The 19779-nt window shown below is 49.6% G+C and overlaps 7 protein-coding genes across 7 annotated transcripts; 3 read left to right on the top strand and 4 right to left on the bottom strand.

Moving 5' to 3' along the window:
- Positions 1-56: 56 nt before the first annotated feature.
- TRUGW13939_03075 (uncharacterized protein) lies at positions 57-872 on the bottom strand (the record flags this gene model as incomplete). The annotated part of the gene is made up of 7 exons (XM_035486261.1): positions 57-71; positions 141-266; positions 329-416; positions 470-533; positions 594-689; positions 744-781; positions 835-872. 7 exons carry the CDS (start codon positions 870-872, stop codon positions 57-59), a joined length of 465 nt encoding a protein of 154 aa, XP_035342154.1.
- Positions 873-1281: 409 nt separating this feature from the next.
- TRUGW13939_03074 (uncharacterized protein) lies at positions 1282-4378 on the top strand (the record flags this gene model as incomplete). The annotated part of the gene is made up of 5 exons (XM_035486260.1): positions 1282-1586; positions 1639-2059; positions 2113-2502; positions 2561-4172; positions 4236-4378. 5 exons carry the CDS (start codon positions 1282-1284, stop codon positions 4376-4378), a joined length of 2871 nt encoding a protein of 956 aa, XP_035342153.1.
- A 1075-nt stretch (positions 4379-5453) lies between these two features.
- TRUGW13939_03073 (uncharacterized protein) lies at positions 5454-6095 on the bottom strand (the record flags this gene model as incomplete). Its single annotated transcript, XM_035486259.1, has 2 exons — positions 5454-5685; positions 5749-6095. The coding sequence occupies 2 exons, from the start codon at positions 6093-6095 to the stop codon at positions 5454-5456; spliced, it is 579 nt and encodes a 192-aa protein (XP_035342152.1).
- Positions 6096-7277: 1182 nt separating this feature from the next.
- On the top strand, positions 7278-8925 carry TRUGW13939_03072 (uncharacterized protein; the record flags this gene model as incomplete). The annotated part of the gene is made up of 3 exons (XM_035486258.1): positions 7278-7419; positions 7478-7540; positions 7610-8925. 3 exons carry the CDS (start codon positions 7278-7280, stop codon positions 8923-8925), a joined length of 1521 nt encoding a protein of 506 aa, XP_035342151.1.
- Positions 8926-9115: 190 nt separating this feature from the next.
- On the bottom strand, positions 9116-10280 carry TRUGW13939_03071 (uncharacterized protein; the record flags this gene model as incomplete). Its single annotated transcript, XM_035486257.1, has 3 exons — positions 9116-9951; positions 10039-10146; positions 10211-10280. 3 exons carry the CDS (start codon positions 10278-10280, stop codon positions 9116-9118), a joined length of 1014 nt encoding a protein of 337 aa, XP_035342150.1.
- Positions 10281-10900: 620 nt separating this feature from the next.
- On the bottom strand, positions 10901-15182 carry TRUGW13939_03070 (uncharacterized protein; the record flags this gene model as incomplete). Its single annotated transcript, XM_035486256.1, has 5 exons — positions 10901-11041; positions 11091-11885; positions 11982-12115; positions 12996-14914; positions 14977-15182. The coding sequence occupies 5 exons, from the start codon at positions 15180-15182 to the stop codon at positions 10901-10903; spliced, it is 3195 nt and encodes a 1064-aa protein (XP_035342149.1).
- Positions 15183-16145: 963 nt separating this feature from the next.
- Positions 16146-19501, top strand: TRUGW13939_03069 (uncharacterized protein; the record flags this gene model as incomplete). The annotated part of the gene is made up of 3 exons (XM_035486255.1): positions 16146-16754; positions 16824-17451; positions 17511-19501. The coding sequence occupies 3 exons, from the start codon at positions 16146-16148 to the stop codon at positions 19499-19501; spliced, it is 3228 nt and encodes a 1075-aa protein (XP_035342148.1).
- Between the last annotated feature and the right edge of the window lie 278 nt (positions 19502-19779).

The following is a 19779-nucleotide window of genomic DNA, read 5'->3' as shown; positions in this document are numbered from 1 at the left end:
GTCCCATATTATTATGCCAATATCACTCAACGCCGCCTGTACCTGGTTCTTCTCATTTAGATCGGCTTAATCTGCATTGCGACGCCAGGTTAGTAACCACTAGTCGGCCAGACCAGAAGGAGCAGTAAAGAGGTACTGACCTTGAAATGCAACGAAATGAGAGAAAACACCAGCGCCTTCAGATCCTGGACGAGATAGTAGAAGACGCGCAGTCCTTCCGGGTCTGCGGATTCGGTAACATCGACTAGGGAGCCGATTTTTGCGGTCTATAGACACAAATGAGCATCTTGAACGTCTTGTAGGACATGTAGCACGTAGGGCCACTTACCTCGAACGAAATATGATCATTGCCTAGTCGAATCTCGAGTTCTTGTCGTCCGTCTTTGTTCTTCTGCGGCCATTTCGAATCGTCTTCCCTGTGCAGCACAGTCAGTGGTGACGACCCCGTAGATCACGATGGCTCTCGTACTTTATAATCTCGCTGTCCTTGATGATGCGCTTGATTTCGGCGATCAGAAGGGAGCTGACGCACACTAGACACAGTCAGAATCCCATTGTAGCACTTCGAATATTTTGCACAGGGGCGGCCGCACTCTCTTTGCGAATAAGCGAGTCGTTTCGGTAGTTCGAGTTGTTAGCATAGCGAGCCGAAGCACTGCGGCCATCGCCGAGGGTGCGAAAGTCAAATTCTAGTCGTTTGATCAGCCAGACTGTCAGTAAAGGAAGACATGATGCCTTCTTACCTAGAAATTCATGCCCGAACCGCCCAGAGTGACCTGAGCTGCACGCAAGTCAGCAGCGGAGGAAACCTGGGCAACAACCATGGTGTCTTACTAGTAGCGCAGATAGAAGGGTTCATTGGAGTCCGACATGGTCACGTCTGCCTCGACACGTCCAGCGTTGAGCAGGTCGCAATAAAAATGAATGATAATAACGGTGTTGGGGCTCAAGTCCAGGCCGCATACAACAATTCTTAGTGAGGAGCGGGCAGGCGCCTAGCTCGGCTTAGTCATGCACACACTTCCGCCCGGGCTCGCTGGGCAAATGGACAAGTAGACACAGGCTCCGGATTGTTGACAACCCCGCCCATGCTTTAAGATAGGTGACGGAGGCCGGGACACACTATCGTCCTATTCTTTCTCTATTCTGGGAGCTCTTCTCCGGTATGATTGCCTGCTCTACCCCCGCGAATTGACTGCGACTGAGCCAATTCAGCTCCTGAACCGCCCTCACCCTTAACACCTGTCCCGTATCGCATTGCTAGACACCAAACCAGCAACCATGGCGTCGTTTCTCGAAAACGCATACAGCTTGGTCCACCAGGACAACACGGCGGACCAGCCGTCGTTGCAGGACTTGAAGATGCAGCTGGAAAAAGGCACCGACGAGACCAAGCAGGAGACCATGCGGAGAATTATTATAATCATGCTCAATGGCGACCCAATGCCTCTGCTACTCATGCACATTATTCGTTTTGTTATGCCTTCGAAGAACAAGGCTCTGAAGAAGCTTCTCTACTTTTACTACGAAATATGCCCGAAACTTGACTCCACCGGGAAACTGAAGCAAGAAATGATCTTGGTTTGGTGAGCTTCCCCTCTGCTGCGGGCTGCTCCTTTCTAGCTAACAATTCTACAGCAATGGCATTCGAAATGACTTGCAGCACCCTAACGAATACATCCGAGGAAACACCCTCCGCTTCCTCTGCAAACTTCGCGAGCCTGAACTCATCGAGCCTCTCCTCTCGTCCGCTCGCTCGTGCCTCGAACACCGTCACGCCTACGTGCGAAAGAATGCTGTGTGGGCTGTGTCTTCTATCTACCAACACTCCGAGTCCTTGATCCCCGATGCCCCAGAACTCATTCAAGCCTTCCTCGGTTCAGAGAACGACCACACTTGCAAACGAAATGCTTTCGCCGCTCTCATGTCCATCAACCACCAGAAAGCTTTGGAATACCTCAGTGAAACGTTCGACAGCATCCCAAATGCCGACGAACTGTTGCAATTAGTTGAGCTTGAGTTCATTAGAAAGGATGCCGTGCAAAATTCGCAGAACAAGGTGTGTGAACCCCATTGCCAATGTATTGACCTTTGATGCTGATACTATATTAGGCAAGATATCTGCGATTGATTTTCGACTTGCTAGATGCATCTGCAAGCACGGTCATCTACGAAGCTGCTACATCGCTCACAGCTCTTACCAGCAACCCCGTGGCAGTTAAAGCCGCCGCGTCAAAATTGATTGAGCTCAGTATTAAGGAAGCCGACAACAATGTCAAACTTATCGTCCTTGACAGAGTGGATCAATTAAGAATCAGAAACGAGGGGGTTTTGGACGACTTGACCATGGAGATCTTACGTGTGCTCTCCAGCCCGGATATTGATGTTCGCCGCAAAGCGCTCGGCATTGCTTTGGAGATGGTTTCGAGCAAGAACGTGGAGGAAATTGTGATGCTCTTGAAGAAGGAGCTTGCAAAGAATGTAGACGAACAGTACGAACAGGTAGGTTATCCCTCTTTGACGACATATTCGCCCCAAGGCTAATTTTGCATGTCAACAGGCCAGCGAGTACCGACAATTGCTCATCCAATCCATTCATCATTGTGCCATCAAATTTTCAGAGATTGCCGCCAGCGTTGTCGATTTACTCATGGACTTTATTGGCGACTTCAACAATAACTCCGCAGTAGACGTCATTTCCTTCGTCAAAGAGGTTGTCGAGAAGTTCCCGGCACTGCGGCCATCTATAATCGAGCGTCTTGTGGCGACACTTAGTGAAGTGCGAGCTGGAAAGGTTTACCGCGGTGTCCTTTGGGTTGTTGGAGAGTACTCTCTGGAAGCCAATGATATTCGCGAAGCTTGGAAACGCATCAGAGCTAGCCTTGGAGAGATCCCTATCTTGGCCTCAGAGCAGCGTTTGCTGGATGAAGTTCCCGACGAGAATGCTCCAATTTCTGACCAAGTCAACGGCCATGCTAAGCCTGCCGCCCCCAGTGGATCACGCAAAGTCCTTCCTGACGGAACATATGCCACTGAGAGCGCCTTGACAAGCTCATCCGCCGCCGCTGCTAAATTAGAAGCCGTGAAGGCCGCCCAGAAACCTCCCCTGCGCCAGCTCATTTTAGATGGTGATTACTACCTCGCAACAGTTCTATCCTCAACCTTGACAAAGCTGGTCATGCGCCACTCGGAGGTTTCTCAAGATACCGCACGTACCAATGCCCTCCGCGCCGAGGCCATGCTTATCATGATCTCGATCATTCGCGTTGGTCAGTCACAATTTGTGAAGGCCCCGATTGACGAGGACTCGGTTGATCGTATCATGACTTGTGTGCGCTCTCTCACCGAATTTTCTGAGCGAAAGGAGCTTGAGAGTACTTTCTTGGAAGACACACGAAAGGCATTTAGGACAATCGTGCAAACCGAAGAGAAGAAACGAGCTGCAAAAGAAGCCTCGGAGAAGGCCAAAGCTGCCATTCAGATTGACGATGCTATTCCCATCCGGCAATTGGCTAAGAAGAATGCGGGAGAAGGAACTGATGAAATTGAAATGGATCTTATGAAAGCCACAGGTGGCGATGCCACTATCGAGGACCTGTCCTCTAAACTCAGCCGCATTGTTCAGCTGACCGGTTTCTCTGACCCTGTATATGCTGAGGCATATGTCCAGGTGCATCAGTTCGACATTGTCTTGGATGTGTTGATCGTCAACCAAACAACCGAAACTTTGCAAAACCTGTCTGTAGAGTTTGCCACACTTGGAGACCTGAAGGTTGTCGAGCGCCCAACAACACAGAACCTTGGCCCTCGCGATTTCTTGAACGTCCAGGCCACAGTCAAGGTTTCCTCTACCGATGCTGGTGTTATCTTCGGTAACGTGGTTTACGATGGATCGAGCTCTACAGAGACCCACGTGGTTATTTTGAATGATATCCACGCTGATATCATGGACTACATCCAACCAGCCAGCTGTACCGAGACTCAGTTCCGAACAATGTGGACTGAATTTGAGTGGGAGAATAAGGTCAACATTAACTCTAAAGCAAAGGATCTCCGCGAGTTCCTGAAACAACTGATGGAAAGCACCAACATGACATGTCTAACACCAGATGCCTCCCTCCAGGGTGACTGCCAGTTCTTGAGTGCGAATCTGTACGCTCGTAGCGTGTTTGGTAAGAATTTCCCTGTCTCTCACTTCAATTCGGACATGAACATTTTTCTAACAATTATTGCAGGTGAGGATGCATTAGCCAACTTGAGTATCGAGAAAGAGGGAGAAGACGGCCCGATTACCGGATTCGTACGGATAAGGAGTCGTTCACAGGGACTTGCCCTGGCTTTGGGGTCTCTTAAAGGCTTGAAAGCTTCCGTAGCTTAGATGAATAATGGGCGAGTTTTCCTGTGTTAAAATTACATTATAGCTAGTCTTGGAGTGCATGCGGTCTTGTTATGTTGTTCTATCCTATCTACGTTCCGGAACGATTACGAACAAAGGTTCTTGTTGAATGGAGATTTTTTTTCATGTTTAATATTATGTCACCTACCTCCACTACGGCCTTTCTGAAAAGAATAGATTCACAAGTATATCACTGATTCATTGATTCTAACAGTCTCTGCCAAGGCTCGGTGATGTATGCATCACTGATGCTTCTCGATCTTCAAACGTTTACTTGGACCTGTGATCTGGTCTGGTGTATAGGATAAAATTGTATATTGATCAACTTTATTTAACAAGTTGCACAAGATCAATTGATATTTCTAGAAAAGAGAAAGGTTGATGTATGTCAAAGATTCCAATATTTGAAGTGCTCTTTATTTATGGTCTTCTCATGATGTCCTCGGGTGTCTTTCATACCACTGTAAAATGTTAGTTAATATTACAAAGCGGCGTCTTGACCAAATTCAATGTAGTCAAGCTTGAGTTATTTTCATTCACTATTATTGTGATTATACTCTGTATTTGCCAAACTAGACCAACTAGACCGCAATACTAGGCTACTAGAGAGGAGAAACATGGACAGACGAGGGGAAGTTCTCAAGTGTTGGTTAATACCTCGTGGTGCATGGAGCATACTGTGCTCCTTTGGTCAATAGGTGCCGACCTATATACCTTCCGGCGGACATTTGTAGACATCCCAAGTGAGGCATAAATTGTTGTGAGAACTTGCTTGTTATTATGATACCCTAATATTTCCTAGATATGTGTTTGATTGAAGTTTTTATCCTTAAATAATAATGATACTCATGTTGACTCGGCCGTGGCATCAAAAACATTTCTAAAATACTATGAGCATTCGCCTTGGCGTTGGTGCAAAGAATAGGGTTTTCTTCCATTCTAATAGTATGTACGTACAGAGTACAGAGTACACTATTTAAATACACTATTATTACCAACGACATTTAGAAACATGAACCAATACCAACCAACAAAAGAAGCCAACGAGAAACAACTCCTAGTACCAAAGCTTGTCGTTCGGCTTGATGCCATGCTTCTTACAATGCTCAAGGTACAAATGCGCATAACTGAAGGCATCCATGGTATTTTTCAAGGAGTTGTCATCGTGGAAAAACTCCAAGCTGCCTGTGATGGTGAATACAACTTCTGCGCCAGGCCCCATGTGCAAGGTATGGATAGTTCCCGGATTCTCGACTACGTAGTCCCCTGGTTTGGCAACCCAGTCGTATCTGAAAGAGAACTCTTGTTAGCTTTGAAAAAGATCCGGTTTGTGTAGGTAGATGCTGTCTTACTCCTTATAGTACCATTCCCCTTTAAGCGTTACCGCTGTGACAGTCCCACGGTGTCGATGTTTTCCGAGCCATGTGTCACGCTTGCTACGCAACACAGTAACCCATGTTCCACTTCTGGTTTCAAATCGAAGCGGCTTGACTTCGAGATCGTCGCTGTAAAATGGGTGCCAAAGCGTGTCGTCTTCGCCGTTGATGTAGACGTCTGGCGAGCTGTATTTGTTGGCAACCTCGAGTTCCTCTTTCTCAAGTGGGGATAGCTTCGAATCGGGGCTGTCCGGGTCAAAAGGCTGACTTGGCTCTCGTACTGTTGAAGTTTCCGTTGCAGTAGTAGTGGTGGTAGAAGACATTTTGGCGGTATTCTTGCCTGTCACTTTAGTCTCCGACCTTTTACTCTATTGTTGAACTTTAGGGTAAAAGATGATCAAAGAAAACTTCAAGGGGGAACTTTCTCAGTTATTACAAAAGTATTTTGCGCCCTATTTATGCGTCCTGTGACCATGGTTGGCAGCTAATCTGTTCGCTGTCAAGCTCGTCAGACTTTCCTTTCTTGTTGTGTGCTCTCTTTGTCCCATGCAAGCAAGTCAGGTTTGTGGATATTTTACCCTCCCCCCATGGGGACTATGGGCAGGAACAGTTAGTTTCGGAGAAATACACCTGCAAGTCTGACAAAAGAGGGGTACTTTGCATTGGCCACGTCAGGAGATCTGAGTTGGAGGAAAATCGAATATGGGGGGAGGGGCTCGGCTTTCCCAGCGACCGAAGCTACATGTAATTAGTAATTGCTCGGATAAATAGCCATGAGCAAGGGCAATTAGGTTCCAGACACCTATTTGGGTTATATAGTTGGAGATGTAGCTTATGCCTGTACTACCAATTGGCCTCTAGAGATAGTAATCAGTGGAATTCCTGACATAAGGCGTCCAACACGAGCCACCGACTAACAAGTTTGCGGTCTACGACTCGTCCGATGGTGGCAATGCATGTATCTCCCCGCACTAATTGCATACAGTTGTAATCCTCAGCCAGAAACAGTGTATCTACCTTCAACACTGCAGCTATAGATTGCTTTCTATAAATGTATACTTGTAAATTACCAATTGTGTCCCAATTGTGAAAGACAGTATCAAACTAAACCGGAAGTGGTAATAATAAATAACCACTAACTATAATTAGCATATTTTTAGAAAAACATACCCAATCATGTTACATTTCCTGGCCTTTTCTGTAATGAAATCTGTGTTACTATTGGCTGCACGTCATAAAAAGCGGGCCACATATGGGGCGAAGGGCCAAATCAAGTCATGACTCATCAGGGCTGAGACCCGAAACGTGGTTAGCGGCTCGTTGCTTTCTAGGCCCATGGTCCGATGATGCCGAAGTCGCCTTATCGCGCGCGACCTGGCTTCTCTTTGGGGAAAAAAAAACACATAACACACGTCTTTCTTTGCCTCCCATAATCAGCCACTCCTTAACTCAATTTATTGTTAATTGATCCCCCGCATTATGTTACGCATTGGACAATAGCAGACATGTCTACTGAGAGTTCCACCCAGAAGTCGCCACTCCTGGCCGACACATTGACTGACTCGGATAACTTCAACTCCAATTTCGTGATCAAAGTGGGAAAGAACGTGACTTTGGCGCTGGGCGCCGATGCCCTTCTTATACATGGTAGGAAAAATTGATTTTGCATTGAATCTCGAATGTTTTACTGCTTGGTAACTAACAGCCATCGTCGATGCAGACCCGAAAGTTGTCAAGAACATTCAGTGTTGCGGACTTTGGACGACTGGTAATACAGAACCAAGCAGCTACACATTGATTACTGGCCAGAGAAACTTTTGCTAACGCTCGTCTTAAGAATCTAGTCCGTCACAAGAAATACCCTTCTACAACATCCTTGCCGTGGAAGCATCTGAATCCACCCTGTCTATAAAATACGCCAAGCTTCTGTTAAAAGAAGACTACTCTCCCAGCACACTACAATATATTTTGAACGGCGGCGAGGCGACCAAAGTAGAATCTTGGGTCGAGCGGTTATTGGAGCTTGCGTATGGCGACGCGCAACGGAACAAGCGGTTGCGGGTTTTGATTAATCCCTATGGCGGCAAGGGATACGCTACAGACTTGTATGCTCAGTATGCGGCGCCCATGTTCGAGGCTGCAGGCTGCAAGATCGACTTGGAGACGACGACTCACTCTGGCCATGCTATTGATCTAGGCGAAAATATAGACGTCGATGCTTACGATGCAGTCGTATGCTGCTCCGGCGACGGCCTGCCGTATGAAGTCTTGAATGGGTTGGCAAAGAAGCCGAATGCGTCTGAGGCGCTCACCAAGTTGGCAATAACTATGCTTCCTTGTGGATCGGGAAACGCATTGGCTTGGAATCTCTACGGCACAAATAGTGTCAGCTTGGTTGCTCTTGCGATCATCAAAGGCTTGCGGACTCCACTGGACCTGGCATCAATCTCACAGGGGAACACCCGAACACTGTCATTCTTGTCGCAGTCATATGGGATCATTGCCGAGTCAGACTTGGGAACTGACCACTTGCGTTGGATGGGTGCTGCGCGGTTCACTTACGGCTTTCTTGTTCGCCTTATCGCTCAAAAGACATATCCGTGCGATGTGGCTTTCAAGGTTGAGATGGACCAGAAGAAAGACATCAAGGAACACTATCTCGCATACAAGAACAAGAAGCCGGAACTTCGGCCAGTCGGTGGAGGTGATCAAGTTGGAAAGGGGTTGCCTCCTCTCAAATACGGTACTGTCGACGACGAGGTGCCCAGTGACTGGGAGAAGGTGTCTACAGATACGATAGGCAATTTGTATGCCGGAAACATGGCCATTATGTCTGCCGACGTCAATTTCTTTCCTGCTTCGTTACCTGGTGATGGAATGATGGACCTGGTTATGATCGATGGAACAATCGGGCGCATGAAATCATTGTCTATGATGACGGCGGTAGAAAAAGGCCAATTCTTCGACATCCCCGAAGTGGAAGTCCGCAAAGTCAGCGGATACCGACTTATCCCCCGGAATCAGGGGGATGGCTACATTAGCGTTGATGGTGAACGGATCCCGTTCTCGCCCTTTCAGGTAGAGATCCACCAGGGGCTTGGGACAGCCCTGTCAAAGTCGGGACATTTATATGAGGCACGTGGGCCTTGCTGAGTTGGAAGGATGAGGGATATCCTCGTCGACTTGATATCTTGTATATTTTTATTTCGCTGTATGATACCCCAGTGAGGATCGAATTGTAGAGCCCACGATCCTAGGAAATAGAAGATTACCATGGAAACATTTACAATTGCAATTTTTTTTTCTTTATCTAAGATGACAACGACATGGAAAGTAGAGGAATTTAATCATCCAGCCCACCCCATTCTTCGTCTTCGTCTTCTTCACTATTATCATCTTCGACGACTTTTTCTTTAAACCCCCATTGAACCAGTCTTTCATCTTTCAGAACCTCTTCTGAGGCCCTCTGTCTGACTGACTTTGTCGGGCTTTCCTTGTTCAGTTTCTCAAAGGGCCGCAGCAATAGGTCCATGGGGATATCATAGCGATCCTTCAGGGCCACTTCATTAGATCCGTCCTCGTCCTTATCAATGACTTTGGCAAGCTCATCGAGCCAGATATCGGTGATGTGGTACCGCAGGCCATCGGGCCCATGCGGCATTGGTATCGAATCTTCCTCTGACTTTTTGGAACCGTCGTTTTCTGTTGGATCAAAGTTGATAGGGCAAAGAGGTCCGTTTTCGAGAAGGGTGATGTACGACTCTAGCGCGCTCCATTTCTCGGTTCCGTCTTCCTCTTCCTCTTCCTCTTCTTCATGATGTGTTGATTCTTCCTCTTCTTCTTCGGTGCTCTGCTTCCTTCTCTTCCCATTCGCCTTTTTATCTTTTTTATCCTGTCTTTTCCTCTTCTTTTGCCCGTCTTCAGCGATGCCGTTATTATCAGACGGACTAATTTTTCCCTTGAGATACACCTCAAAAGCGACACCGACGTAACACCTGATCAGGAACAAGTACTTGTCAAGTCGTACCCGGTCGAGAGCATGGAAGTCGCGACCAATGGTAATCCAGAACGCGCGCAGGAATCGCAGTCGGCTCTCGCGCGGCAGGCTGGGGACGAGGGTGTATGAAAGCTCACGGGCGAGCGCTTGTTGGGTGAGGGGACGGTCGGAGTGGTAGAAGCCTGGTACTAAATAAGCAATTTGCCGGTATATATAATATATATATATATATATATATATTTTTTTTTGAGGAAAAAAAAAGAACTCACAGAAAAACAGGCCTTTCCAAATCTTCAACAGTTCCAAGAGAGACAAATCTCGGCGAGCGCGCAAAAAGCGAGACAGCGATTCTAGGGCCTTGTCGCGTGTTTTCCGGTCTACATATTTGTATCACAGTCAGTCATTGCATCAGGATATTCGGGTCCCAAGTCCCAAGCTTACCACTTGCAGCCAATTCTTTCACAAAAGGCGTCTTCTGGATCTGGTCCGCGCTGTCTGTTCTGGTAGCCATGGCGTCTAAGCCTCTGGGCTGTTATTTTCCCTCTTTTAAATTCCGAGGAATAAAACAGAATATTCTTGAGCTTTTTTTGATTTTCCCGAGGGACTAAGATGTGATGTTGAAGATATTCAGCGTAATGCCGCAACTTTTTTTTTCTGCCTTTGGAAGGCTTGTCTCCGCTGTTCACCGCTTTTGCCCGCCATTCATTGGTCAATGCCTTGGACTATCAATATCAATGTCTGGACTCATTATTGCTGAAGATAAAGATACGTTTAAAGTAATAATTGCGAAATGGAATTAGTTCGTCTGTCAACTCGAGCCAGCTTCAAATATTAGCTCAGCTCCCACCCATTACGTATAATTGATATACTGGAAATGATAAGTAGATGAGCCTGCACCAGATTTAAGAAACAGATGAAAAACGTGTGGATAATATATGACACACAGTAGATAGTAAAAACGATGGAGATTCTGACATGGCCTGCCACTGGATGACCAGGAAGAAAACAAAACAATAGGGGTATTGTGCAAATAACAGATACAACTCCGGTGATGATATCAATAATAATAATAATAAAAGCTCTCTGAGACTTTGATAAATCTTCCTCATAAATGAAATTGTGACTCGACTGTCACGAGAAATTAAAAGATGGCCTGGAGACAATCAGTGCATTGATGATGTGGTTTTGGTTCCATCCTTGGTCAAGCAAGGATTCATGTTCTTTTAGCATTCGACCTAGGTAGGCGATGCGGACTCGTTGATGGTTTGGTATCTAGTACAAGTTAGTAGGAGGAATATCTTGATGTAATCAAAAAACAAACATTGGCTTCGTTCTGGATTCTACGAGCCAACATGCCAACGCTCTGGGTCTTGCCCAGGGAAATGGTCACATCCGGCCCTCCTCGATCACTGAGGCGAGCCCGGACCTTGATCATATCGCGTTCACTCATTTTCCCTTTCTCCTCTCGGCGCCTCTGTATGTCGTCCGGTATAAGCTCGTCGCCAGACTCTTCGGGTATTATTTTGCGATCAGATATGCCGTCATCATCGAGATCCTCATCCGGCTCATCCTCAGCCCCGGACAGAGTTTCGTCCACGATGTTGCTGGGATCACTAGCGATGCACTGAGGTACTCGATACAGAGCTCCGTTTTCATCGTAACAGCCCTCGCAGAGATCCCCAGTCGGCACTGTGATACCCGCGGCATCTATGATCCCCTGAGCCGTCTCGGTATTGCTTTCCTGCAGCAGAGAGATTGCAGTACGGAGAGCAGCCCACACTTCGGACCGCCCCGTAACCCGAGTATCCCAGAACTCTTCTCGCTCCTTGGCAAGTTGTGTTGATGTCCAGGTGCGCCGCTTGCTGCGCCATACGTGTGGGCGAATGGGCTGGTTGTAATGCTCATCTAGCGGTAGTGGTGTATCCTGGTAATTTGTCCTTCTACGCGAACGATGGCTGGGCGTTGTCGTCGTCGTCGTCGTCGTCGTTTCAGTTTGCTGACCTGGAGAAAGCTCCGAGCGTCCGGCATGAGCAAGAGAGTCTACGTAGGTCTCTTGTGTCGCAGCCGGGGACTGGGACGCCTCTGGGCCATTATTCGAACGAGAAAAACAGCAGCCCTGTGATTACAACCAAGGGTTAGAAATCCGCAATATTGCGACACAGTGATCGGCTGGCTAGAACAAATGCGCCGACCAAGACAATGAACCACTCACCATCTTGCATGATGTGCGTCGAGAACTCCGAGTAAAGTAGAGGTATAGACCGGCGATTCGGCTGAAACAAAACAGATAAGATTCGGGGGAAATGCTTTGGGGAAGCGACGGCTGTTGTGGGCCGGTTTCACCGGCTATGAATCGAGTATGAACCGCAGTGGTGGCGCTGATGAAGGATGGCGGTTTGCGACAAGGCCTGCACAAGGGTTGCTCAAGATGCTGTCTGTTACTCAGTTGACGCAAAAGGACGACGGACAGTACGTATTGGATGGAACAGCATCACACGCATGGTCAACAACCAGGATCGGGGTTGGCGCGGGCCACCGGACAAGGGATGCGAGCAAGAGTTGACTTTGACCTCGAGAGAGAGAGAGAGGAGAGGAGTGAACCTAGCAGCTAGCAAGCACGGGCCTACACAGACAAGCGGCGTGAGATGTGCGAAAAGGCGCCCTTGTTCTAGCACAGCAAGATGAGGGGAAGGAGGATGAGCTTTCTTGACGGGCGAGGAGGCTAAAGACCGCCGCCGCCGCCGCCGCGTCGTACGACTAATTACCGTACGTCAGCTCCTGCTCATGCAACGCTTAATGTTGCCATGCGCTATTTACATGATTAATGTCATGACTTTGTGGGAAATCACATTGTGTTTATTGTTGTTTTCTCGAGAGAAGAAAATATTCAAGAATAGCCCCAGAGTAAATATAGTACTATAAATAGGTCCATATTACCACTTTGGGAATGGAGCATTATTGTTGCAGTCGCATGCGCATGTGATCATGCGTACTACTACACAGTGGTACTAATTACTAGCAGTACTTGCGTTTATGGCTGTTATGCCCGAGTCCCCAAACGCTGACAGCGTTCATTATGGCTTGCATACGATAAAAAAAAAACGTTGATTGTATCATCCGTAGAATTGTCTAATATCGTACAAGGCTTGCGCCTTTATTTTACAGTTTTTAATAGCGTCTGTCGAGGTACCTACCATAATACAATGAATGGCTCATTCTTCCTCACTTTCGTCGTCACTGCCAAATATGGCTTTAAAAACGGCTTCGCCAGGCCGCTCTGCTTCAAGCGCTTCGTTCTTTTCTGGTTCGATGACAATGGGAGCGGGTGCCGCTGTAGGCTTCCCCGATTCTTGAGTAGCAGCCGTGGCAGATTCGGAGAGAAGCTGGTTCATTACATCCTGAGAAACAAGATCTAACCGGGAGGAGCTGCCGGCTGGACGAGCTGAGGGCCGCGACTCCCCTTCTGCTACATCGCCCGGATCAAGCTGAACGTGAGCTGGTGGCTTAATGTTGAGTCGCTTACACAGCAGACGAGTTGGGAAGAAAGACAGCGTGCTGCGGGTCATCTGCCCAAACATGCCAATCTTGGCTGCTGCCTCGGCAGGATCCTCTGGTTTCGCTGCTGGGCGGCTTAATAGAGACTGAGATGAAGTGGCATCTCGCTGGTCCGATCCCAGTTTAGGAGCAGTGCTGGCAGACGTGAAGCGCGAGGCCATCACGCCGGAAACAGGCCTGAAGACTTCGGCAGCTCTGGCGAATTCATGCATTTCTATAGCCCATGCATTTGTTGTCGACCCCGGCAGGCGGTCTGGAAGGCCTTCTTTTAAGCCAGCCCGTACTTCTAGGAAACTACGATAGCGCTGCCTCTTGTTTTCATCCTCCGAGTAAGGCATCCAGCCTCCCACTGCTCTTTCTAGAGCCTGGACCGCAGCGGCCTTATCAAGGTTCGGAACGAGATCCCACAAGTTCCTACGCTTCTCAGCATCTGATATTCCGTATCCTTTCGGAGCCTTTTCTCCCAAAGCTGGAGGTAGATCGGTTCTGCCAGTCAACCTGACAATCTTTTCTCTGCCCTCGGGGGTCATCCAATCAAATATTGATTTACCGGGAAGCTGGTCCTCACCCAAGAGCTCGGCACGGGTCTTGGGATCAAGCTTGGAGGCTTTTGCGGCATCAGCAGTCGATGTGTAAGCAGATGTATCTCTGTCGGCAATGGGAGCCTTTGACGATTTCCAGCCCTGGGGTATTTGGGGGGGAGAAAAGGTTTTTTCAGAAGAAAGAGAAATATTCGAAATGGCGTCAGCGAGAGTGAAACCATCGAGCGGTAAACGGCCGTCATGGCACTTGCGAAAGCCTGCTAGAGACGTCTTCTTTGAGATGAAGACCGGCTTGCTGGTTAAAAGTGGATTTGCCGAGCCGACTGGGAGCTTGCCGCCGTCAATCCCTTTGGATTTCTTCTTTTTCTTGTCTCCTCCAATAGTACGGTTGTAGGAAATCTGCGGTCCCATTGAGTACGGGTCCTCGTCATCTGATCCGGTGTCATTAAGCACGCCAACCCCAAATGCACCACGGCGGGCAGGCTTTTTCTCCTTTGACTTTTTGCGAGAGTCTAAGCGTTGACTGAAGAATGAATCAGCGTCGTCCTCGTCCTCGTTGTCTGCAGGTTTGCTTTCTGACTGCAGGCTCGACTCCAGACGCGCTTCTCCTTCAAAGCCGAGGCCCTTGTGATCCGTCTTTCGGACAAAGGTCACTGTTGGGGCATTTTCGGGAGCAAAAAGGTGTGTATGCTCTTCTCCTCCATGTGGTGCAGCATCACCCAGGTCAGCTTTTCGTCGGACTTTCGGTCCAATGCCTTGTCCTTCTCGCCAGCCCATTTTCTTCAGAAGCTTTACGCCCATGGTCTCGCCACCGGCCTTGAAAAGATCCATGATGCCACCTCGGCCGGTAAGATAAGACTGGGTAGAACCGAACGCGGCAAAGTCGCCCGAGGTCTCCAGCTGTTTTGACTCCTCGGCCTCGCGGAGGTCTTCCTCGTCCATGAAATCCTCGACTTGCTGCTGTTGTGCCTTGGCGGCGCGATTTGACCGCGAAGAAATAAAGGTCGAGGGGGCCCATCCTTCTTTGGAGCCCACGGTGTTGAAATACCTGTATCACAAAAACCGATTTTAGTCCATATGTTCCTTGGGTAGCATGGACCGTGAGCTCACCCGGCGCTGTATCCTCCGGTGAACGCGCCGTGCAATCGCTTGCGGCCGCGCTCATCGGTCACTTCTTGCTTCCAGACGGGCACGTAGGAGCCATCGTCCCTGACACTGGGGTCCAGTGGTGGCAGCGGGGTGCCAAAGAAAGCGTAGGGAGACTGCTGGGCCTGGAGGTCGGCCTCGAAGGCGGCGCGCGGTCGCTTGCCCGCCATCACGAGGCCAGCAAGAACAGAAGAAGGCGAAGATCAACGAGTCGTCGGGGTCAAGAGGTGCAAGTGAATAATGGACGATGAATCACAATCACCTGCCGCGGATCGCTGGGTCAAGCTTGGCAGGCGCCGATGCGGGCTTGGCGCACCAGCCACAGCCGCTGTGGCTGGTGCTTAATTAGCACATGCCAAAATATTATTGGAGCTGGTAAATGATGGAATTATTTGGCTTGTAATAATAAAAATAATAATCTCGACAAGGTCATTGTATACTAAGAGTATCCACAGTAAGTTTGTTGTATGCATACAATACAGCGGTGGCTGGGCCCTTGGGCAGCAGAGGCAGTGGGGCGCAGTCCTCGTCATTATCGTGAGTGTTTGATCAAGTCACGCCGCCGCGTGAGCTGAGCTGAGCTGAACGGAGCTTCCCTTGCTTGTTTTGTCTTCCTCTTCCTCCTCCTCTTCTTCTTCTTTACTCTGCTTATTCCCCTTGGTTGCACTTGCTCGAGACATTCCTCGCCTTTCTTCCTGGGCGCTTCACGGTGATCGGCACGCCGCATCCAGCAATAATACACAGACAGCTTGTCGTACGGTAACAATACTCATGATGCATCTGCCTGCAGTGACTAATAAGAGCCCACCAGCCACCGCCCTGCAGCTTGACCTGTATGCTCTCTCTCTCTCGACTGGCATATTATCCAGGGTATTTTATCCCCCTCGCTGCTCCTCTCTGTCAGAGTCGAGATGTCAGTCTGCGTGCTCACTAGTCACTTTAGCATCATCCTCTAGGCTCTTGGCTCTTGTATCGTGATTACAGCCCATCCGCAGGTCAATGAGAGCAGCAGTCGCGGAGAAGAGAGAGAGAGAAGACGACAGCAAAGAAGATAACGCACCCAAAGACAGAAAAGGCAGAACTCTTTTTTTTAAAGCCAAAAAAAGAAGTACTTGGACAGTTCCACTGCAATAATGCCCTCGGCTGTCCGCAGCCACTCGTCGTCCCGTCCCCCAGCGCCGGACCTTCCCCACAGGGCGCGCAGCACCACCAACAGGCCCCCGACATCATCATCTCAATCATCGTCATATTCCCGCCATCGCTCGCCCTCGAGAGCCCAGTCGTACGATCGCCGTCCGCCGTCCAGCTACGCGGCCTTTGCAGAGATTGCTCGCCGCGACTTTGAGAACAACCCCAGCATCGCTGCTCGCCCGACGCCGCCGCCGCCGCCGCCGTATCGCCGGGAAGCCTCGCGAGAACGTTCTCAGGAGCGCCCGCCCTCGTACCGCACTGACTCCGTGCGGGTGCCTGCTGCTGCTGGCCCTGCTCACCACCGCCGCTCCTCGTCGCGATCCCACCGGAATAGTCTCAGCAATAACAACAATATGGTTGGGACCGCCGTCGACCCCAAGGCCGCCGCTGCTGCCGCCGCTGCTGCTGCTGCGCCCGAGCAGCCAGCTATGCAGCCCAAGCGCCGCACCATGATCTCGACCCCGACCGGTCAATGGGCGCTCGGCAAGACCATTGGCGCTGGGAGCATGGGCAAGGTGAAGATTGCGAAGAATATAGAAACTGGCGAGCAGGTAAGTCGTCATACGTGCTTGGTTTTTTGGTCGTCCCCGAAACTAACCATAACCCCTCTTCTGTTTCAGGTCGCCGTCAAGGTCATCCCCAGGCAATCCAGCGATGACCATCGCAGTGGGAGAGACGCAGAGCGGGCCGACCGCTCCAAGGAGATTCGCACTGCGAGAGAGGCCGCGATCGTATCTCTCGTCGACCATCCGTATGTCTGCGGCATGCGCGATGTCGTGCGCACTCCCTACCACTGGTACATGCTGTTTGAATATGTCAACGGCGGCCAGATGCTCGACTACATCATCTCGCACGGGAAACTCAAGGAGAAGCAAGCAAGGAAGTTTGCTCGGCAGATTGCGAGCGCCTTGGACTACTGCCACCGCAACAGCATAGTCCACCGTGACCTGAAGATCGAGAACATCTTGATCAGCAAAACAGGCGACATTAAGATTATCGATTTCGGCTTGAGCAACCTCTTTTCTCCAAGAAGCCATCTGCGCACCTACTGTGGCAGTCTCTACTTTGCTGCCCCCGAGCTCCTCCAAGCAAGACCGTATGCTGGCCCCGAAGTCGACGTGTGGAGCTTTGGCATCGTCCTGTATGTTCTCGTCTGCGGCAAGGTCCCCTTTGACGACCAGAGCATGCCCAATCTGCACGCCAAGATTAAAAAGGGCGTGGTGGAATACCCTCAAGGCCTAACAGCTGGTTTGTCAAGCCCTTCTTTTACGATTCCTTTTTAATCTATTTATTAACTCTTCCCCTAGAATGCCGCCATATCATCTCTCGGATGCTGGTCACCGATCCCAAACAACGAGCAAGCCTGGCTGAAATTATGAATCACCCGTGGATGACAAAAGGATTCAACGGCGCCCCGGAGAACTATCTCCCAACACGTGAACCCCTCCAATTACCACTGGATGCCGAGGTGGTAGAGAAAATGACCGGTTTCGACTTTGGCCCCCCGGAATACATCACAGCACAACTAACAAAGACTCTGGAGTCGGAAGAGTACCAATACGCCCTCAAGACTTTCACTCGGGAACAGGCTATTCCCAACATTTCCGGTGACAAGAAACGCGGCGGCGTCTTCGATTTCTACCGGAGGCGGAACTCTGCGAGCAGGGACACCCTTTCGAATCCGTCTGTTGAGGCTGTTCAGCTTGGAAACGACCCATTGAATGCATATAGTCCTCTCGTCTCAGTCTACTTCTTGGTCAAGGAGAAGCTTGACCGGGAGAGGACTGCCAAATCCCCTGGAGCACTTTCTATTCCATCGGATGTGATGTTAAAGATGCCTGATTTACCGCCCCCCGAAGCCGCATACACAAATCAATACGATGTTCCAGGAACCAGAGATACCAGTGCCAGGAATCGTCCGCGCGCAAGAACTCATGGTGATGGCGAAATTGCAGATGGTTTGAATAAGATGCACCTTGGCGCATCTACCGGTGCTGCTACCCCCAGTCTTGCAGTGCCGCAACAAGATGCTCCGGCCAGAAAAGAGAGCACTGCTGCCGGTATCTTGAGACGCTTTAGCACTCGAAGAGTCAAGGATCGGGGACGTGATCCCAATGAACGAGAGAAGGTCACTTCGCCTCATATGCCCAGCCTTAACGTACAGCCTCCTACCGAGTCGATTTCGACACCACATCGCGGCTTTAGTCTGAGAAGGCCTCGACGCGCGGAGCCATCGCCAACCACGATCCATACCTCGGATAGTCAACCACAACATCAAGATCTCCTACGAGCCCCAGCATCAGCCGGTCATGGATCACAGTCTAGCAAATTCTTGGAGAGATCTACCAGCGTCAACTCTGCAGATTATCGATCCCGTCGGTTGGCTCGGAAGCATGCTCCTGAAGTTGACGGAGCCGCCATCAACGAGACGCCTCTCACCAGCGGCTCGGATCATTTGGCACCCGATGCACAGAAATCCAAACTCGGTGATTCCGCCGCAGCACACGAGGCTAAGCCAGGAAGCCGAACCTCGACCACACGAACCAAGTCCCTTGGGCACGCACGACGTGAGAGCATCCAAGCCCGCAGAGCGCGCCGGGAGGAGGTACGAGAAGCAACTGTTCCAGAGGATGGCGACGACGTTGATTTGTCTGGCAATGGGACTGCGCTGGAAAATGCAAACACAGGTGAAGACTTTGCCAAGCCCGTCTACCTCAAGGGCCTGTTTAGCGTTTCGACGACCAGCAGCAAGCCGCTTACGTTCATTCGTGCCGACATCATCCGTGTCCTGAAACAACTGAATGTCGAATACACGGAAATCAAAGGTGGATTTAGCTGCCGACATGCACCTAGTATCGACCTTGATCGCATCCATGATGCTAGACCATCGAGCCCGGAGAGACAGGGTCAAATCACCAATAACAAACGAAGAATCAGTTTCGGTGGATTACGTGGGACAGAGGAAGCAAGAGAAGACTCGAAAGCTACCCATTCATCGCGTTTTGCTCGCCGCAACCAAGGTCCACCGGACCGTAGCTTTGTTACCAACTCGGAAGACTCGGACGAGTACGTGCCACAACGCGAAAACAACAACGCAACGGTGGGTGAGCGAGTCGTGGGGGAGACTACCACGCGTGTCCAGAGCGATACTGGGGAGAACCTGGTTTTACGGTTCGAGATTGTCATTGTCAAGTTCCCACTGCTCTCTTTGCATGGTCTGCAGTTTAAGAAAGTGTCTGGTGGTATGTGGCAGTATCGTGAGATGGCCAAGAGGATTCTAGATGCCTTGAGACTTTAAAGTGTATATTCTTGGAGCACATCCGCTCCCAGCTTTGCTTGGGTGCGCTTGATGATATCTGCATTGTTGCCTACAACGGTTTCATTCTGTCTCATAACCTCATATCAATGAGCATGAGCTTGTACATTATTACCACACATCATTTGCTCATCCCTCCGGCATGTCTTTTGATTTAGCATCTGTTATTGTTTGTTTTCATTTTCATTATCTTTTCCTTTTTATTTTGCTCCGGCCTGATGTTGTGTTTGTTTTCAGGGTTATAAATTTACGGCATGGAT

The sequence above is a fragment of the Talaromyces rugulosus genome, chromosome II (assembly GCF_013368755.1).
Source record: "Talaromyces rugulosus chromosome II, complete sequence".
NCBI lineage: Eukaryota > Fungi > Ascomycota > Eurotiomycetes > Eurotiales > Trichocomaceae > Talaromyces > Talaromyces rugulosus.
The sequence above is the reverse complement of the archived record's forward strand: the minus strand, read 5'-3'. Positions and strand labels throughout refer to the sequence as shown.